The 13,396-nt window shown below is 41.2% G+C and overlaps 1 protein-coding gene across 1 annotated transcript in view; it reads left to right on the top strand.

Annotated features, from left to right (window-relative positions):
- The window catches only part of AIG1 (androgen induced 1), a 79,806-nt gene extending 67,333 nt beyond the window's left edge, over positions 1-12,473 (top strand). Inside the window, exons 4-6 of the mRNA XM_081905230.1 lie at positions 1,439-1,554; positions 5,927-6,090; positions 10,097-12,473. Of these exons, the coding sequence (XP_081761356.1) occupies positions 1,439-1,554; positions 5,927-6,090; positions 10,097-10,134 (318 nt within the window). The 3' untranslated portion in view covers positions 10,135-12,473. The remainder of the gene's footprint in view (positions 1-1,438; positions 1,555-5,926; positions 6,091-10,096) is intronic.
- Positions 12,474-13,396: the final 923 nt, after the last annotated feature.

Below are 13,396 nucleotides of genomic sequence, written 5' to 3'. Positions count from 1 at the left end.
CTGATTCTCACTGCACCTGTTTCCTAAAACTTGCAAAAGTTATTATATTTTGGGTGGAACAGACTGTTGCAAGAAACCCTTAGCTGTTCCTATGCCATGTTTCTTTTTGTCTTCTTCCCAGCCAAGTGTGTTATAATGGCATAGGTGTTTCGTGCGTCTTTTAAAGCTCTTCTGTTGAAAAATCATCAGCATAAGGTATAAGACAGCATGTGACGTGATGCCCACGTGCTGTGCATTTTGCCTTCCCCATGGCATGAGAGATGAGAGCAGAGAAATTCACAGTCTAATGGCATACTATCTGGAGTTGTCCTTTGCAAATGGCTATGTTCACACATAACTTTGGCCTTGGTAACCCATATGAATAGGGGTTGTGTGCTAGTGCGTGTAGCCTGATAACTCCTGCCTTGCTCTTCTATTTTCATGATCATGTCAGCAAACTACTAGGTGGAGCGCTTGGCATGGTGTCTGGTCGTAGGATCACGCTTCGTTTCACCCTAATAAGCACATGGTTGTTAAAGCAAGAACAATCATGATTTAAGGTGGTTAGGGATGTGTATGTGCTGGGATAAAACAAATCACAATCCCAGTTTAGGCTGTTGTGCTAAGCTGTCCACTTTGTGGTTTGTTTATCTACTCACACGAAGGGAGGAGCAAAGTAGGACCATTCAGTCTGCTTGCACTAGCATGCAATTCGTGCACACTGTAGCTTATTAAACCATAGTTTTATGGTCTAGAGTTATGTGCAAATGGGGCCATTGGTGGGAAGAAGAAAGAATTGAATGGTAGCAGTAACTGCTAAGCAGTTCCATGTTTCTTCTATTAGCTAGCTCCACCCTTTGCATATAATGTTCTTTTCCCAATAAGTCCACTATTATTGGTTTACTATTCAGTTGGCCTCCTGATCACAGCTTGCAGCATCTAAATGCTTAGATTTATGCTGATTCTGCCCTATTAGCTGTGAACCTGAAACCACAAAATACAGCTCAGCAGGAATCAAGTTTCTCCTCTGCCAGAGGACAGACTGACTGTTCCTGTTTTATTGAAAATGTTGATCGAAGCAGCCTTTTTCTAGGTAAGCTTAAAAAAGAAAGATGTCTTTGAAAATCTTCTGCCATATCCTAAAAAGATGTTGGACATTATCCAGTTAAAGTTAAGCACTTCTAGGGCTGGAATCCTGAATGCTAAGGAGTAAACCCTATTGACCACAGTGAAACTTACTTCGGATGAAATGCAACAGAACTGTGCTGTATCCCATTAATTTCAGTGGAAGAGTTAAGCCTTACCGTTCAGCTAGAATTAAAGAATGGAAATGGTTAAGTTTAGTTGTAAAGTGCTCATTACTTATAGGTTATCCTAGAAATATTCGATAATATTTTTATTATGGACATTTGGAAAGTTCTTGCATGAACTGTTTTCTACCATTTTGTTTTCTTCCTAGCATACAACCGTTTTGCCTTTTATATTAATTGAGATGAGAACAACACATCATGAATATCCCAGCAGGACCTGTGGCTTGGTTGCTGTGTGCACCTTTTCGGTTGGCTACATATTGTGGTAAGAGATACCTTTTCACGTTGTGAAATCTGATTATCTATTTCATTGTGGACATAACCACAGATATACATGCAGGTCCCGCTTTCCAAACACAGTATTCCCAGGAAATTGTTCGTTAGGTGAGTGTTCACATAACAAGCTGATGATTTCAATTCTTTCCTATGAGGCCATTTCTAAGCCGTGATCTCTTTCCCCCTTCCCGTTATGGTTTCTTCTAAAAATGGCTGCAGCCAACCATCAAAAGAAACAAAGGAAAAACTGTTTTGTCCAATCTATCCTGCTCTCTGATTGGTCCGATCTCCCCTACACTCCTCGCCCCCATAGTATCTGCCTGAAAATGGCTGCTGCCAAACCGCCAAACACAAGCTAGTAAGGAAGCAGGCAAACTTTGACTGTTTGGATATCTGAACTCATGGAGTATATAGCAAATCTTGGCATAATATTTGTGTTTGGATAAGTGAATTTTCACATAACAAGTGGGTGGATAATGGAATAACAAGTGGGTGGATAATGGAACCTGCGTGTACCGCTTGCTTTGTCTTATGTCTATGCTGAGGGCTTTCTGATACTATATAGATCTCTCATACACATACCCTTAGTCAAGCATCTGCTTCCACCAAGCATGAGCTTTTCCCCTTGCACCTTTAATGTATCCATTCATTTATCTTAGCTTCTTCCTGGCTTTCAGATCAGCTAGGCCATATCGCAGATTGGAAATGTAAAACCATCCCATGAGTTTGAAGCATGTATATTTAGAAGTACCCTTAATCTGTAAGTAAGCATGATAGGAAAAGCTGTTGATAGATCTGGAGAAATTTATTTATGTATTCTGTTCCTTCTACCAATGCTTACTCATTGATCATGCAGTAAGACGTTTCAGGATTGAAGTCTGTATTTCCAGAATTTGAAACTTGCCATAATAATTCAAGATGCCTGAACTAAAGCTCTAGTTACCTAAAGCAGTTCTTCCCAATTGGTGGTCTGTGGATATCAACCTTTCAAAAGTAGGGGGTCTATGGCTTGGCTTTTGAAAAACAGGGATTCTAGAGTACTTAGCTAATTGGGAACCATTGACCTAAAGGATTTCCTTTCCCTTATGTCCTACTGTAGTTTTGAAGACTGACCAAAAGCACTCTCCTGACTACAATTTACTGGGGGCCACAGTCTACTGGGGAGTTAGATTTCTTGCATGCTTGAGGACAGCTATGGGCACTTGGCCTTTGCCTGTAAAGGTAGAAAACTAAAGTCTGAGACATGAGCATAATCCGTAAAACAAAAAACCATTTCCGTTTTCTACGTATCCTTATGGTAATGTGAAATATTACAGCCATGTGTATTTAAATTAAAATATCCTTTCACCTCACCTTTGATGAGATTTACGATTAGTATACTTTCCCTGAAGTTCTAGTTTTTGTTCTTTCTTCCTAAGGAATAAAGGTAAAGGTAAAGGTACCCCTGCCCGTACGGGCCAGTCTTGACAGACTCTGGGGTTGTGCGCCCATCTCACTTAAGAGGCCAGGGGCCAGCGCTGTCCGGAGACACTTCCGGGTCACGTGGCCAGCGTGACATCGCTGCTCTGGCGAGCCAGAGCTGCACACGGAAACGCCGTTTACCTTCCCACTGGTAAGCGGTCCCTATTTATCTACTTGCACCCGGAGGTGCTTTCGAACTGCTAGGTTGGCAGGCGCTGGGACCGAGCAGCGGGAGCGCACCCCGCAGCAGGGATTCGAACCGCCGACCTTTCGATCAGCAAGTCCTAGGCGCTGAGGCTTTAACCCACAGCGCCACCTGTGTCCCCTTCCTAAGGAATACTTAGCACTAAATGGTCTGCTTTTTTCTAAACCTTGCAAATGAGAGAGATTCAACAAAATGGCTCTGGCCTTGCACTCTAAAGTGTGCCTTAATGCATGTTCCCTTGTGCTTATCTAATAATGAGATTGGACAGGAATTGCAATGTTAAAGACATTCATTAGAATTAATAACAACTAATCTTGTGCAGAAGCTTTATGCCTAAGGTTGATCAGCCCATTATTGTGCAGTATTGAGTTAGCATGTTTTCAAGGACAATGAACTCCTTAACAAAGGCCATTGGGTAATGTTTCCATGGTTGCACTGCTACTTTTCCTTCTCACATTTGTAATATAGACAATACAGGACTACTCATAATACTGCCAGTCCAGAGAAGGGCAGGATGGAAGGATTCTAGTGTAATATACAGGGGTGGGTTCTGTGTTTAAATGATGTCAGCCTGGGTAGTCATAGGTGGTTCTGAAGCCTGTTCTTGAAGTGGCACATAAATTGACTTGCTCTTTCCCATTTAACTTTGGTAATAATTACTTTCCATTTGCTTGTTCAGTCGCTCTGGGGTCAAGCATGCAAAACCTAAATGGAAAACTTGCTTTGCAATTACCATGCTGCCGGAATCCCAATGGTGTAGTGTAGGGATTAGTCACGGAAGGTCCTTGGACCAGTCATGGTCTTGTGGGACAAGCTCTTGTACTTAATCCTGGGCGGATCTACACTCATGGTTTTTAATGCTAAAAAAGAGTTATGGAGTGGTTCCGATAACCATATAGCCACATGACGTTCGTTTTTAACGTTAATAATGCGTTATTAAAGTGTGACACCAGAGGGCGCTGCAGAGCAACCCCCTTCCAAATACAGGTAGACCTTATGGAATGGGACTTTCAGCCTTGATGGTATTTTAAAATATTGTTCTAATAAGATTTAAAAGGTGAGTGTAGATCCAGCCCCTGTCTTTGCTCCTGTACTGATACATGTAAAGCCTGTGAATCAAATCCTGATTCATGCTTCCTGCTCCCTCCTGTATTACCCCCCCCCAAAGTGTCATGGTTTCCCAAGCTTGTTTATTCCTTCTTCTTTTTTACTTTCCCACACTGGCAATGGAATCTCCTACTAATCATCAATAAACTGAAAGAGAGATTGAAAAGAATCTACATCTGCATATGTGCATGTTTTGCCTGGTTCCAGCTTGCTTCTATAAAGGTTTCCAGGATATACACCCATAATAGATATGGTACATTTTAGGGAGTAACTTCTTCCCCATAAGTCTCCTCATCTGTTCATGTAATCAGGTGAGATCCTGCTTCCAATGCCTCTGCCTCCTTAAGTTAAGCTTGCTGCTACAAGGAACAGAGCTTTCTCTGTAGTGGCACCTTCATTGCATCCTCTTCCCAAGGAGCCCTACCTGGTTTACTGTCATAAACCTTTCCCTCCGCCCCCCACACTTTATAAGCCTTTCGGGACGGAAATGACATGGGGAATTTATTAGTCCGCTACAATTTCTCACACTATGTCCTGAAATCAGAGAGCGGTACTCTTTTCCCCCTACTTTTTAATATTGGCTTTTATTATAATTAGGGTAGAGCTGCATGCAATATGGGAGACATGAACTGATGGTGCCATGTTTTTGTTTCTATTCTAAGGCGTGAACAGAGGCCTGCAGCTTAGATTTGTTTTTTTCAGGGGCTTGCAGTATATCTTTAAGAAAAACCATACAAAGGTTTTATGCAAGACTTCCTTCACATATGTGCTACAATTGCAGTCTTCAGAGGTCTTTGGGGCATGTCCTAAGCATTCAGCAGTCAACAGAAATAGGCACACTTACATCACTTGGGCTGCTGGAAACAAAACAAATAGATTACGTCCAGGTAAGCAGCAAACAGAATTAGGGGTTGTGATGACAGAGGCAGCCCATCCGAACATCAGACCAATGCACTGAGGAGCTTCCACACTAGCAGTGAATGCCAATGTCATTCTTATCTGCAGAATGGGAAAATTCTGGCTAAAAAGTGAGAGAGAATTGTGATTTGAGCATTGTGGAAAACTTGCCTATATGACCAACAGCAAATCCACAGTAGACAAGCCCAGCATATAAATAGACAGATACGTTGCAACTCTGAATACACCTAGGTTTATGGCTATCTGTATTTAACAATTAATCATAAATAACAATTAGGAATCAAAAAGTGTTAGAATAGTTGCAAATGCTGGGATGAGACCAAAGGTTTCCTTCTTCTTTTGGGGGCTGGGGGGGGGTGGGAATCCATCCATTGCTGCAAGAATCCCTCAGTCAGAAGAAAGGAACCTTTGGATCCAACCCATTGTTAGTGTTATTAACACTACAGCCCAGTTGCCATAATGGTAAGCCACATTTATATCTTTTTTTCAAAACCATTCAAAAAGGGTGGGTGGATGTTTCGTAGATGTATACCAAAATCTCACTAAACATAATCAATAGAGTTTACTTCTAAATAGACATAGGATTCTGCTCATAGGAATAAAGTTCTTGCTATTGTATAATTTTATTTATTTAAAGAAAACTTCTGATTTCTCTCTGTATTTATATTAGGGTCTGTTGGATTTATCATGTAACAGGTGTTTGGGTGTACCCTCTCTTGGAGTACCTTGGCTCAGGTGCTAAAATTATCTTCTTTGCTACTGTAACTGCAATAATTAACATCTTCTACTTGCTGGGTGAGATCCTAAACAACTGCATCTGGGATACACAAAAATGTGAGTATTATTTTGAGAAGCACTGATGTAACTATGAAACAAGGACTGATTCACATATTGCCATGGACATTGTAAAGTTCTCTGAGAGTGACTCCACCATGTCCTTTTCATGTGGAGAGGTGTTTAAATTCTGTCATATGGTGGTTATTCCATACAATGTTACTTTGTCAGAAAAAAACCCCATAAATTTTCTATCATTTCAATCTAATCTGGTATCATTCAGTTATTTCCCATTGCTGCAGTTTCATGCAAACTCCTTTCCACACAAAATGATTGCATTGAAATCAGTACATGAAGTTGCTTGCACACTCATGCATTGATGTACTTTTGGGCTTAATTTGAGACTGGGTGTGTGGGTGTGGGTGATTATCATTGCCTGGTTTTGGACATTTAGCTGAGAGCATCAGATGACAACAAATAAATACATAAATCCAGAAATTTCTAGGGAGTTAAAGGGGTAATTAGCAAAAATCACCTTCCGCCACCACTTCTATTCATGGAAGCCTCTGCTGGATCAAAGATCATTCCATGAATGAAACAACACCATTGGGTGATACTTCTAGTCCCAATAAGTTCTGCAAAGGTGATTGAGGATGTGCCTGTTGTGATCCAGATAAGATCTAAATTGGATGTTCTTAAAAAGGTTTGACAAGTACACCACATATCACAAAATTATACAATGAGCTTATGCTGTCCTATAATAAAGGTTGGGGTGGAAAGAAAAAGGCATTTACAAGTCTGAAAGGTTTCCCCCCTCTCTTCCTTTAAGAGTTACATTTTTTAAAGAAACACACCACTACTGACAAAATAATTTGCAGTTACTTTTTCCAAACTAAACCACAAACATGGTAGGCAAAGAAAAATCTTCCCATTCTATGGGCCAGAGTCAGCCCACAGGTCTGAAGATAACATAATTTCTGCCAGCGTATTTGATCCATCAGCAGTAAAATGCTTCTCAAGAAAGGATAGAGCCTCTTTTATGAAGAAAAATGAAACACTACTGCTTGAAACCACTGGAAAAGTTTCCTCCAGCAGCAGAGAGGACACAGGAGACCAGAATTGGCATCAGCACAGGATCCAAAGCCAATATGCGTTTCTGGAGCTGAGCCATTGTTTTGTTTTCTTAAACCTTTGACTGACTATCCAATTATTTTTGGTTTGTCAGCAACACCCAGCCCATTGTATGTAGACTATTGGCGATGTCCAAACCAAATTGCTTCATTACTCTGTCTTTCAAGAAAATCGCCACTACCAGACGCTTTTGCCCCTCTGCTGTAATTTGGGCAGATATGGGTGTGTTTTTCAAAGAAGCCCATGATAAGAAATCTGAGCCAAGCAGATTTTCCATTTGAAAAGTACTGTGATTTATGGTCAGGTTTCCTTTTGAGAGGTTCCTTCTCATCTCTGCCCACCCTCTAGACCCCTGTCCTATTGAAAAGAAAGATAAGAAATTTCTTTTTTTGGATATGCAGCAGCACTGGAAACTTCCAAAAGAAACACTTTCAGAATAGATCGGAGGTGTTTGGCAGGGTGGTTTGGTCCAAATTAGCTAAACAGACAAAAGAACAAAACTTTTGCCAGAAGCTAAGAATAGAACTTTGCCCAGGAACAAGCATTTGAAAGAGACGAATGTTTCCATTGCCAGAAAAACACAATCAATGGCCGTGAATGAGTTACACTGTGAGTGCAATGCCTGCACATGGAGAATCCCAAGGGGGTTCAACAGAACCTGCACCCCCACACACACACACCTGAACAAGCGCATGGACACACAAGCAGGCAGCACCTCTCACAGCCCCATCCAAGCCCCCCTCTCTGTGCCTTGCAAGTTACTTATGCTGGGCTTTCACTGCCTGGATTGCTCAAAAAGAACGAGAAACACAGTAAAGGATGCTGTTGACAATACCTGGATCTTTTTCATAGATGAGGTAAGTGTTGCTGCCTGTAGATTTTGCTTAAGGAAAATAAGACGGGGAAATTTTGCAGTTTTTTTTAACCCGTTATCATCTGCTGTCTCTGGTTCCTGTGGTGACTTCAGCAACATGTTTACTGCTTGCCACATTTCCCTCTATCGCACCTACAGTTTACAATATGTTGAATCTGTGGTGGGGTTTTGTTCTGTTCTGGTTGTTTCTGGGAATTGATTTTGGTTTTTGAAGGCTGGAGCCAGGCAATAGTTATAAAGAATCCCTTTTAAAGAACCATTTTAAAGAAAGTGGTTTTGAGTGAGGTTTTGCTTCCCATGATTTTCACACTCTTTATTTTGCCTGACGGTTAAATAGGTTTTGCAGGTTTTGGAACAGTAAGAACTGTTGTTTTTATCTCCAGTAAAAATGAGTAGTACACTCCAGAAGCAGTGATCCTTCTTTCAAAGTGTCTTCAGCTCTCTGAAAAAACAACAACCTGTTGACTATTTCCAGGCTATGTTTTGTCCTTGCTGTGCTTCAATGTTCCTCTATGGATTGTGGGTTTTCTTTGGCCACATTACTTTAAAATAAAATTAATATTAAAGGCCAAATGAACCCAGAGACACCTGTGCACCTACCATACTAATAACATTTGGGGGGAAGGTCATTTAAAGAATGGTTGTGTAGGAAAGCTAACTTCTGGTGTCTCTGAGATTGAGCAGAAGTTGTGCAAGATCAGAAGCACCCATTCCCCCTCACAGAGTCGAGGCATTTGCGTGGGTATTGCTGACCTTAGAGAAGATTGTGCCATCAGATCTGAAAGGGAAAGGAGGGCTGTGTCTCTAGTAGTAGAGAATGGGCAGGAGATGGGCACCTCAGAACTGCACCTCTAGAAGCAAAATTATTTGTATAATTTTGGTAAGGAAGGAGAGACTGGGGCAATGATCCTTTATCACTTTGGGATGTTTTATTGAAATCAATAAACCTTGCAAAATGTTGGCAATCTAAAAGCTAAGACTGCCACAGTCAAGTTAGTACATACCAACTGCAGGTCTGCTCTGAAATAAGTCCCATTGAATCTAAAGGATGGAAGTCTTAGTGGAGTTAAGTCTCTATACTATGGCCACATAGCGGGGTGTGACCTTACTGGGAATAAGCCCCTTGAAATCGTTGGGATTTACTTCTGAGTAACCATTGCTAGGATTAACTGCAAGAAATTGACCAATGGAATACTACTCAGGCAACGGCTGAACTTTCCAAGCTGCTTGCAGCACTTTAATTCATGGGTCTCATTATAATGAGCTAATACAGATATATTGTTACAATTACAGATCCAAGTTATTGGTGTGTTTGAGGTCTTTGAAATCAAGGATGACTGTGGACTGGTGTCACAGACAGCTGGTATAAGAATCTGGACATTTTTGTGTGGGCATAAATGCATATTACACTTAATGGCTTTAAAAGGATGCCCCCAAACCTACCCATCAGCAGTTAATAATATGACTTGGAGAACCTCAAATATTTTGTTGCGTATCCCAGCATAGACATTGTTTTGTAACCATGAATACAATACATGCTCATAAGTAAATAGACATCATGAAGAATGATCTTCACCATTATTCAACAAGGAACGAGGCGGAGGAGCTTCAAATGTGGAAGAAATATATCAGACAAGCTATTATTTAACAGTAAAAAGCCAGTATGGTTGCAGATTATTTGGTTAGTCTGACCCCATTTTGTCAACATTCTACTGCCTATTATCATGCATTGGGAAGGCACCAAAGGAGAAACAAAGGGCAGGGTTCGGCAGATGAGTCTCAGCAGCAGCAGATCTGCACAATGGGGCTCTTTCCATCCCCACTCCCTCGCACACAGTCCAAAATTGGCCTGGGGGAGGGTGAGGAGAAGCCTTGGAACAAGGCATGGAGGGAGGGGGAATCATTCTGCTTGGCAAACCCAAATGCTTATACCCTGATAGAATGATCACCTTAGGATGTACAACGTTAAATTCTTCCCAAAATTTTGCAGAAGAAGCATAAGGATGCAGTGCCTTCCGATTTCCTCAGGTGTTTCAAAAATTGTTTTCTGTTTGTGCGCAGGTATGGAAGAAGGAAAAGAAAAGCCTAAATTGGACTGAACGTGAAAGAGGAAAACAAGATTTGCTGCTATACGGAAGACATCTCAGTGTCAAGAGATTGGCCATTTAAATGAACAGTGCATCCAGGATACTTTTATTTTCTCTTTAAAAAGAAAAGGGATATTGATTTATTGCCCCACTCCTTCCTGATACCTGCCTCTGCCCATAACACTATGTATGATACATTTCTCCACGACTCTTCTACACATGTAATTATGTATGTTACTATGTTAAGTGTCTTTCCTGTGGCAGCATTATTGAAGTCTGCTCTGTCTCTGATTTGGAAATCAGTGGGGAAATTGTTTGCATATCTAGCTGTATCATAAAGCCACGTCTTCAAAAGAGTGGAAAACTTAACACACACATGCAAATATTTTGAATCAGAGAGTTCTGTGGAATTAACAAATCAGAGAGTTCTGTGGAATTTTAATCATCACATTACGGACAAGAAGTGTTTGGGACAATGGCGGTCAACTAGGGCTATAAAAATTGTTAAAACAAACTGATTTAACTCAGTGCTGCTAAAGTACAAAACCACATCAATAAAAAACAAAAATAGTCTCCCTTCGTTCAAAAAAGTTCTTGCTGCTCAGGTGTTTGCAGGTACATCTTAATAGCACCACCTGGTTTTCTTCACATCAAGAGGAAATGGCAGAACTTCATCATACTCCTTCCAGGAGCAATGACACGATGGATTCTTTTATTTAATATTTATTTGGCACTGGACTTAAATTTTACAGTAAATGAGGAAGACAAGGATTGGTGAATGGTAGGATTGGAATAGGAGAGCATTGGGTAAGAGGAGTGGCTGAGTCAGAGCCAGTCCAACTGCACAAACAACTCAGGATCACTTGGGGGAGCAAACCGGAGCCAGTGAAGTAGCATGCAATCTGCAAAGCATGCCCAAGGCCCCTTGCGTCACAGAAGCAGGATGTCCAACCACCGTAGTCTCAGGGATCACCAGTCTCTAGTCAGTGGTCTAGGGTCTGGGAGTGGTCTACATCTACTGAGCAGGAAAGGCTTCACTGCTTGGAGAGAATATTGTCAGGCTTAGTTTTTCATATAGCCAAATAGTAGATGTCACAATAAATTGTGGAATATCCATTTTTAGTAACACCATTGGGGAGCAGAAAATTGCTAATCTGGCCTCCTGCACTTAGCAAACCACCAAACTGGCCACCTCTGTTCTAAATAGAGATCTGGGGGGCAGAAGTAGACTCTTCAAGTGGTCAGGTTCTTCAATAAAGTTATTCTAAAGTAACAGTAAGGACTTTTTACAACTCTGGGTCATGGACACAGGGCATTCATGCAAAGCCTGGAGAGCAACAGTGTGAAGTGCATATCTCACATCATTTTTGAAAAGAAATTTATTTTCCTTACAACTGTAAGGAAAATCTGTACCACGTTTTCATTACAGCTTGGCAGAGCCTTCAGGTGCAGCGAGAGCTCACTAACCAAACTGTTCCATGAGCTGCATCTGCCCCTAAAACCTTCCACTGGTCAACGCTTTTCACAGAGCATACTAGAAAGAAAGACTCCAGCTAAACATCAGGCAGAGTTTTCTGACAGTACGAGGTGTTTGTCAGTGGGGTGGACTCCCTCGGGAGGTGGTGGACTCTCCTTCCTTGGAGGTTTTTATACAGAGGCTGGGTGGCCTTCTCATATATGCTTTAGTTAAGATTCCTGCATTGCAGGGGATTGGACTTGGGGTCCCCCTTCCAGTTCTACAATTCGATGATTCTATATCCGTCTCCCGACAGAAGAGGAATTTATATCATAATCCTATACATGTGCAGACAGAAGTCAACACTTTGGGAGTTCAGTGTTTCCTCTTGGGTAAATGGGTATAGAATTGCAGCTTCAAATGTAGTTGGTAAGAGAGGCTCTCCTGAGCAGAAATAAATAAAGATCCTCTCTACCTCTGGAAAGCAACACTTTTTAAAAATGTAGTTGCCAGAAGCAAATGCACCAAAAAGGCTGAAAGGCCTCACTTTGGCCACATATCTCTTTGAGGAAATATTTATAGACAATGCTTGAAAGTTTAGTACAAGATTTTTCAACACGAGTGGTGCAATGTAAATTGAGGCTTCATTGTCAACAATGTGAAGTTCAGGTTGGTAAAAAAAAAAAAAAGGTCTGTGCCGTTTTGTTAATAGTATTTGAGTGCTTTCACGTGGCAAGGCTCGCATAACTCATTCTTTGCTGTTGGGACTTGCATGTCTGCAGTCTAAGTCTGTGTTTCTCATTGACCTTTTATTCGTTAAACACTGGATGCTGGCCTTTGTACTTTACTCGCTGCACAAATGGCAAATAATAATAAAAGAACTTATAATACTGAAGCATTGCAGAGCAGTTTACATTCTTTCTGCCTGCGGTGGCTAGTGTAGTCTTCTACTTTTGGCATTAGGCATGCTTCCTTGAGTCTCATTCGCCGGTTACCTTTTGTGGCCAGGGAGTTGCTGCAGTGTGGTTCCTTCCTCTGCCACAAAGCTAATGTCAGAGGCCCGAGGCCTTATGGGAGGTGGTCCCAGCTGCAGCTGTTTCCTATACCAGTGTCACCCCAGTTTCCAAGAGGGTGGGTCAAACCACATGAATTTCTCCCCTGTGTTCTGGGGATTTTGATGCTACCTTTGTAATATGAAAACTCGTTAGATGGTCACATGCTGAACCTGAACTCAAAGCACCAGACTGACATCATAGTGATGATGTGTTCCAAACATGCAGTGTGTTTACAATGACAATCGGCTGGTAAAAGCCACACAGTAAAGTCTCAACCTCGTACCAACACAACACCCAACATAATAAATTTACCTTTTTTCAAAAGCTAGTGAGAAATATTTATGGTTAAGGCACCTCTCTGTAATATGCTATGCTAATATGTAGGATGAATAGTATGCATTTTCCTATTGGTAGAATGAAACCATAGAGCTGGAAGTTCCTTTAAGGCCACCTACACAAACTCCTGGCACCGAAATCAAAGCTGATATATCTAAAGATTTGCATCTAAATCTAGATCAGCTCACAGCATCCTCCAGGTTATATATAAATCTTGTTACAGGCAGAAAGCATATGCAGACAAGCATCTCTAAGGCTTGGTAGAAGAAAAAATATTCACCGCATGCATAACGCCTTAAAATCCACATAAGAGAAGTGAATCAGCTAGCCCTAAATGTGCTTTGCAAGTGTCAATTTATCCTGTAATTCCAGTTTTATCAATTTATGGCTACCCAGAAAGCCTTTTGCACTATATATCTCCATATCA

This window comes from Podarcis melisellensis (genome assembly GCF_964234715.1).
Source record: "Podarcis melisellensis genome assembly, chromosome: 3".
Classification (NCBI taxonomy): Eukaryota; Metazoa; Chordata; class Lepidosauria; order Squamata; family Lacertidae; genus Podarcis; species Podarcis melisellensis.
The sequence above is the reverse complement of the archived record's forward strand: the minus strand, read 5'-3'. Positions and strand labels throughout refer to the sequence as shown.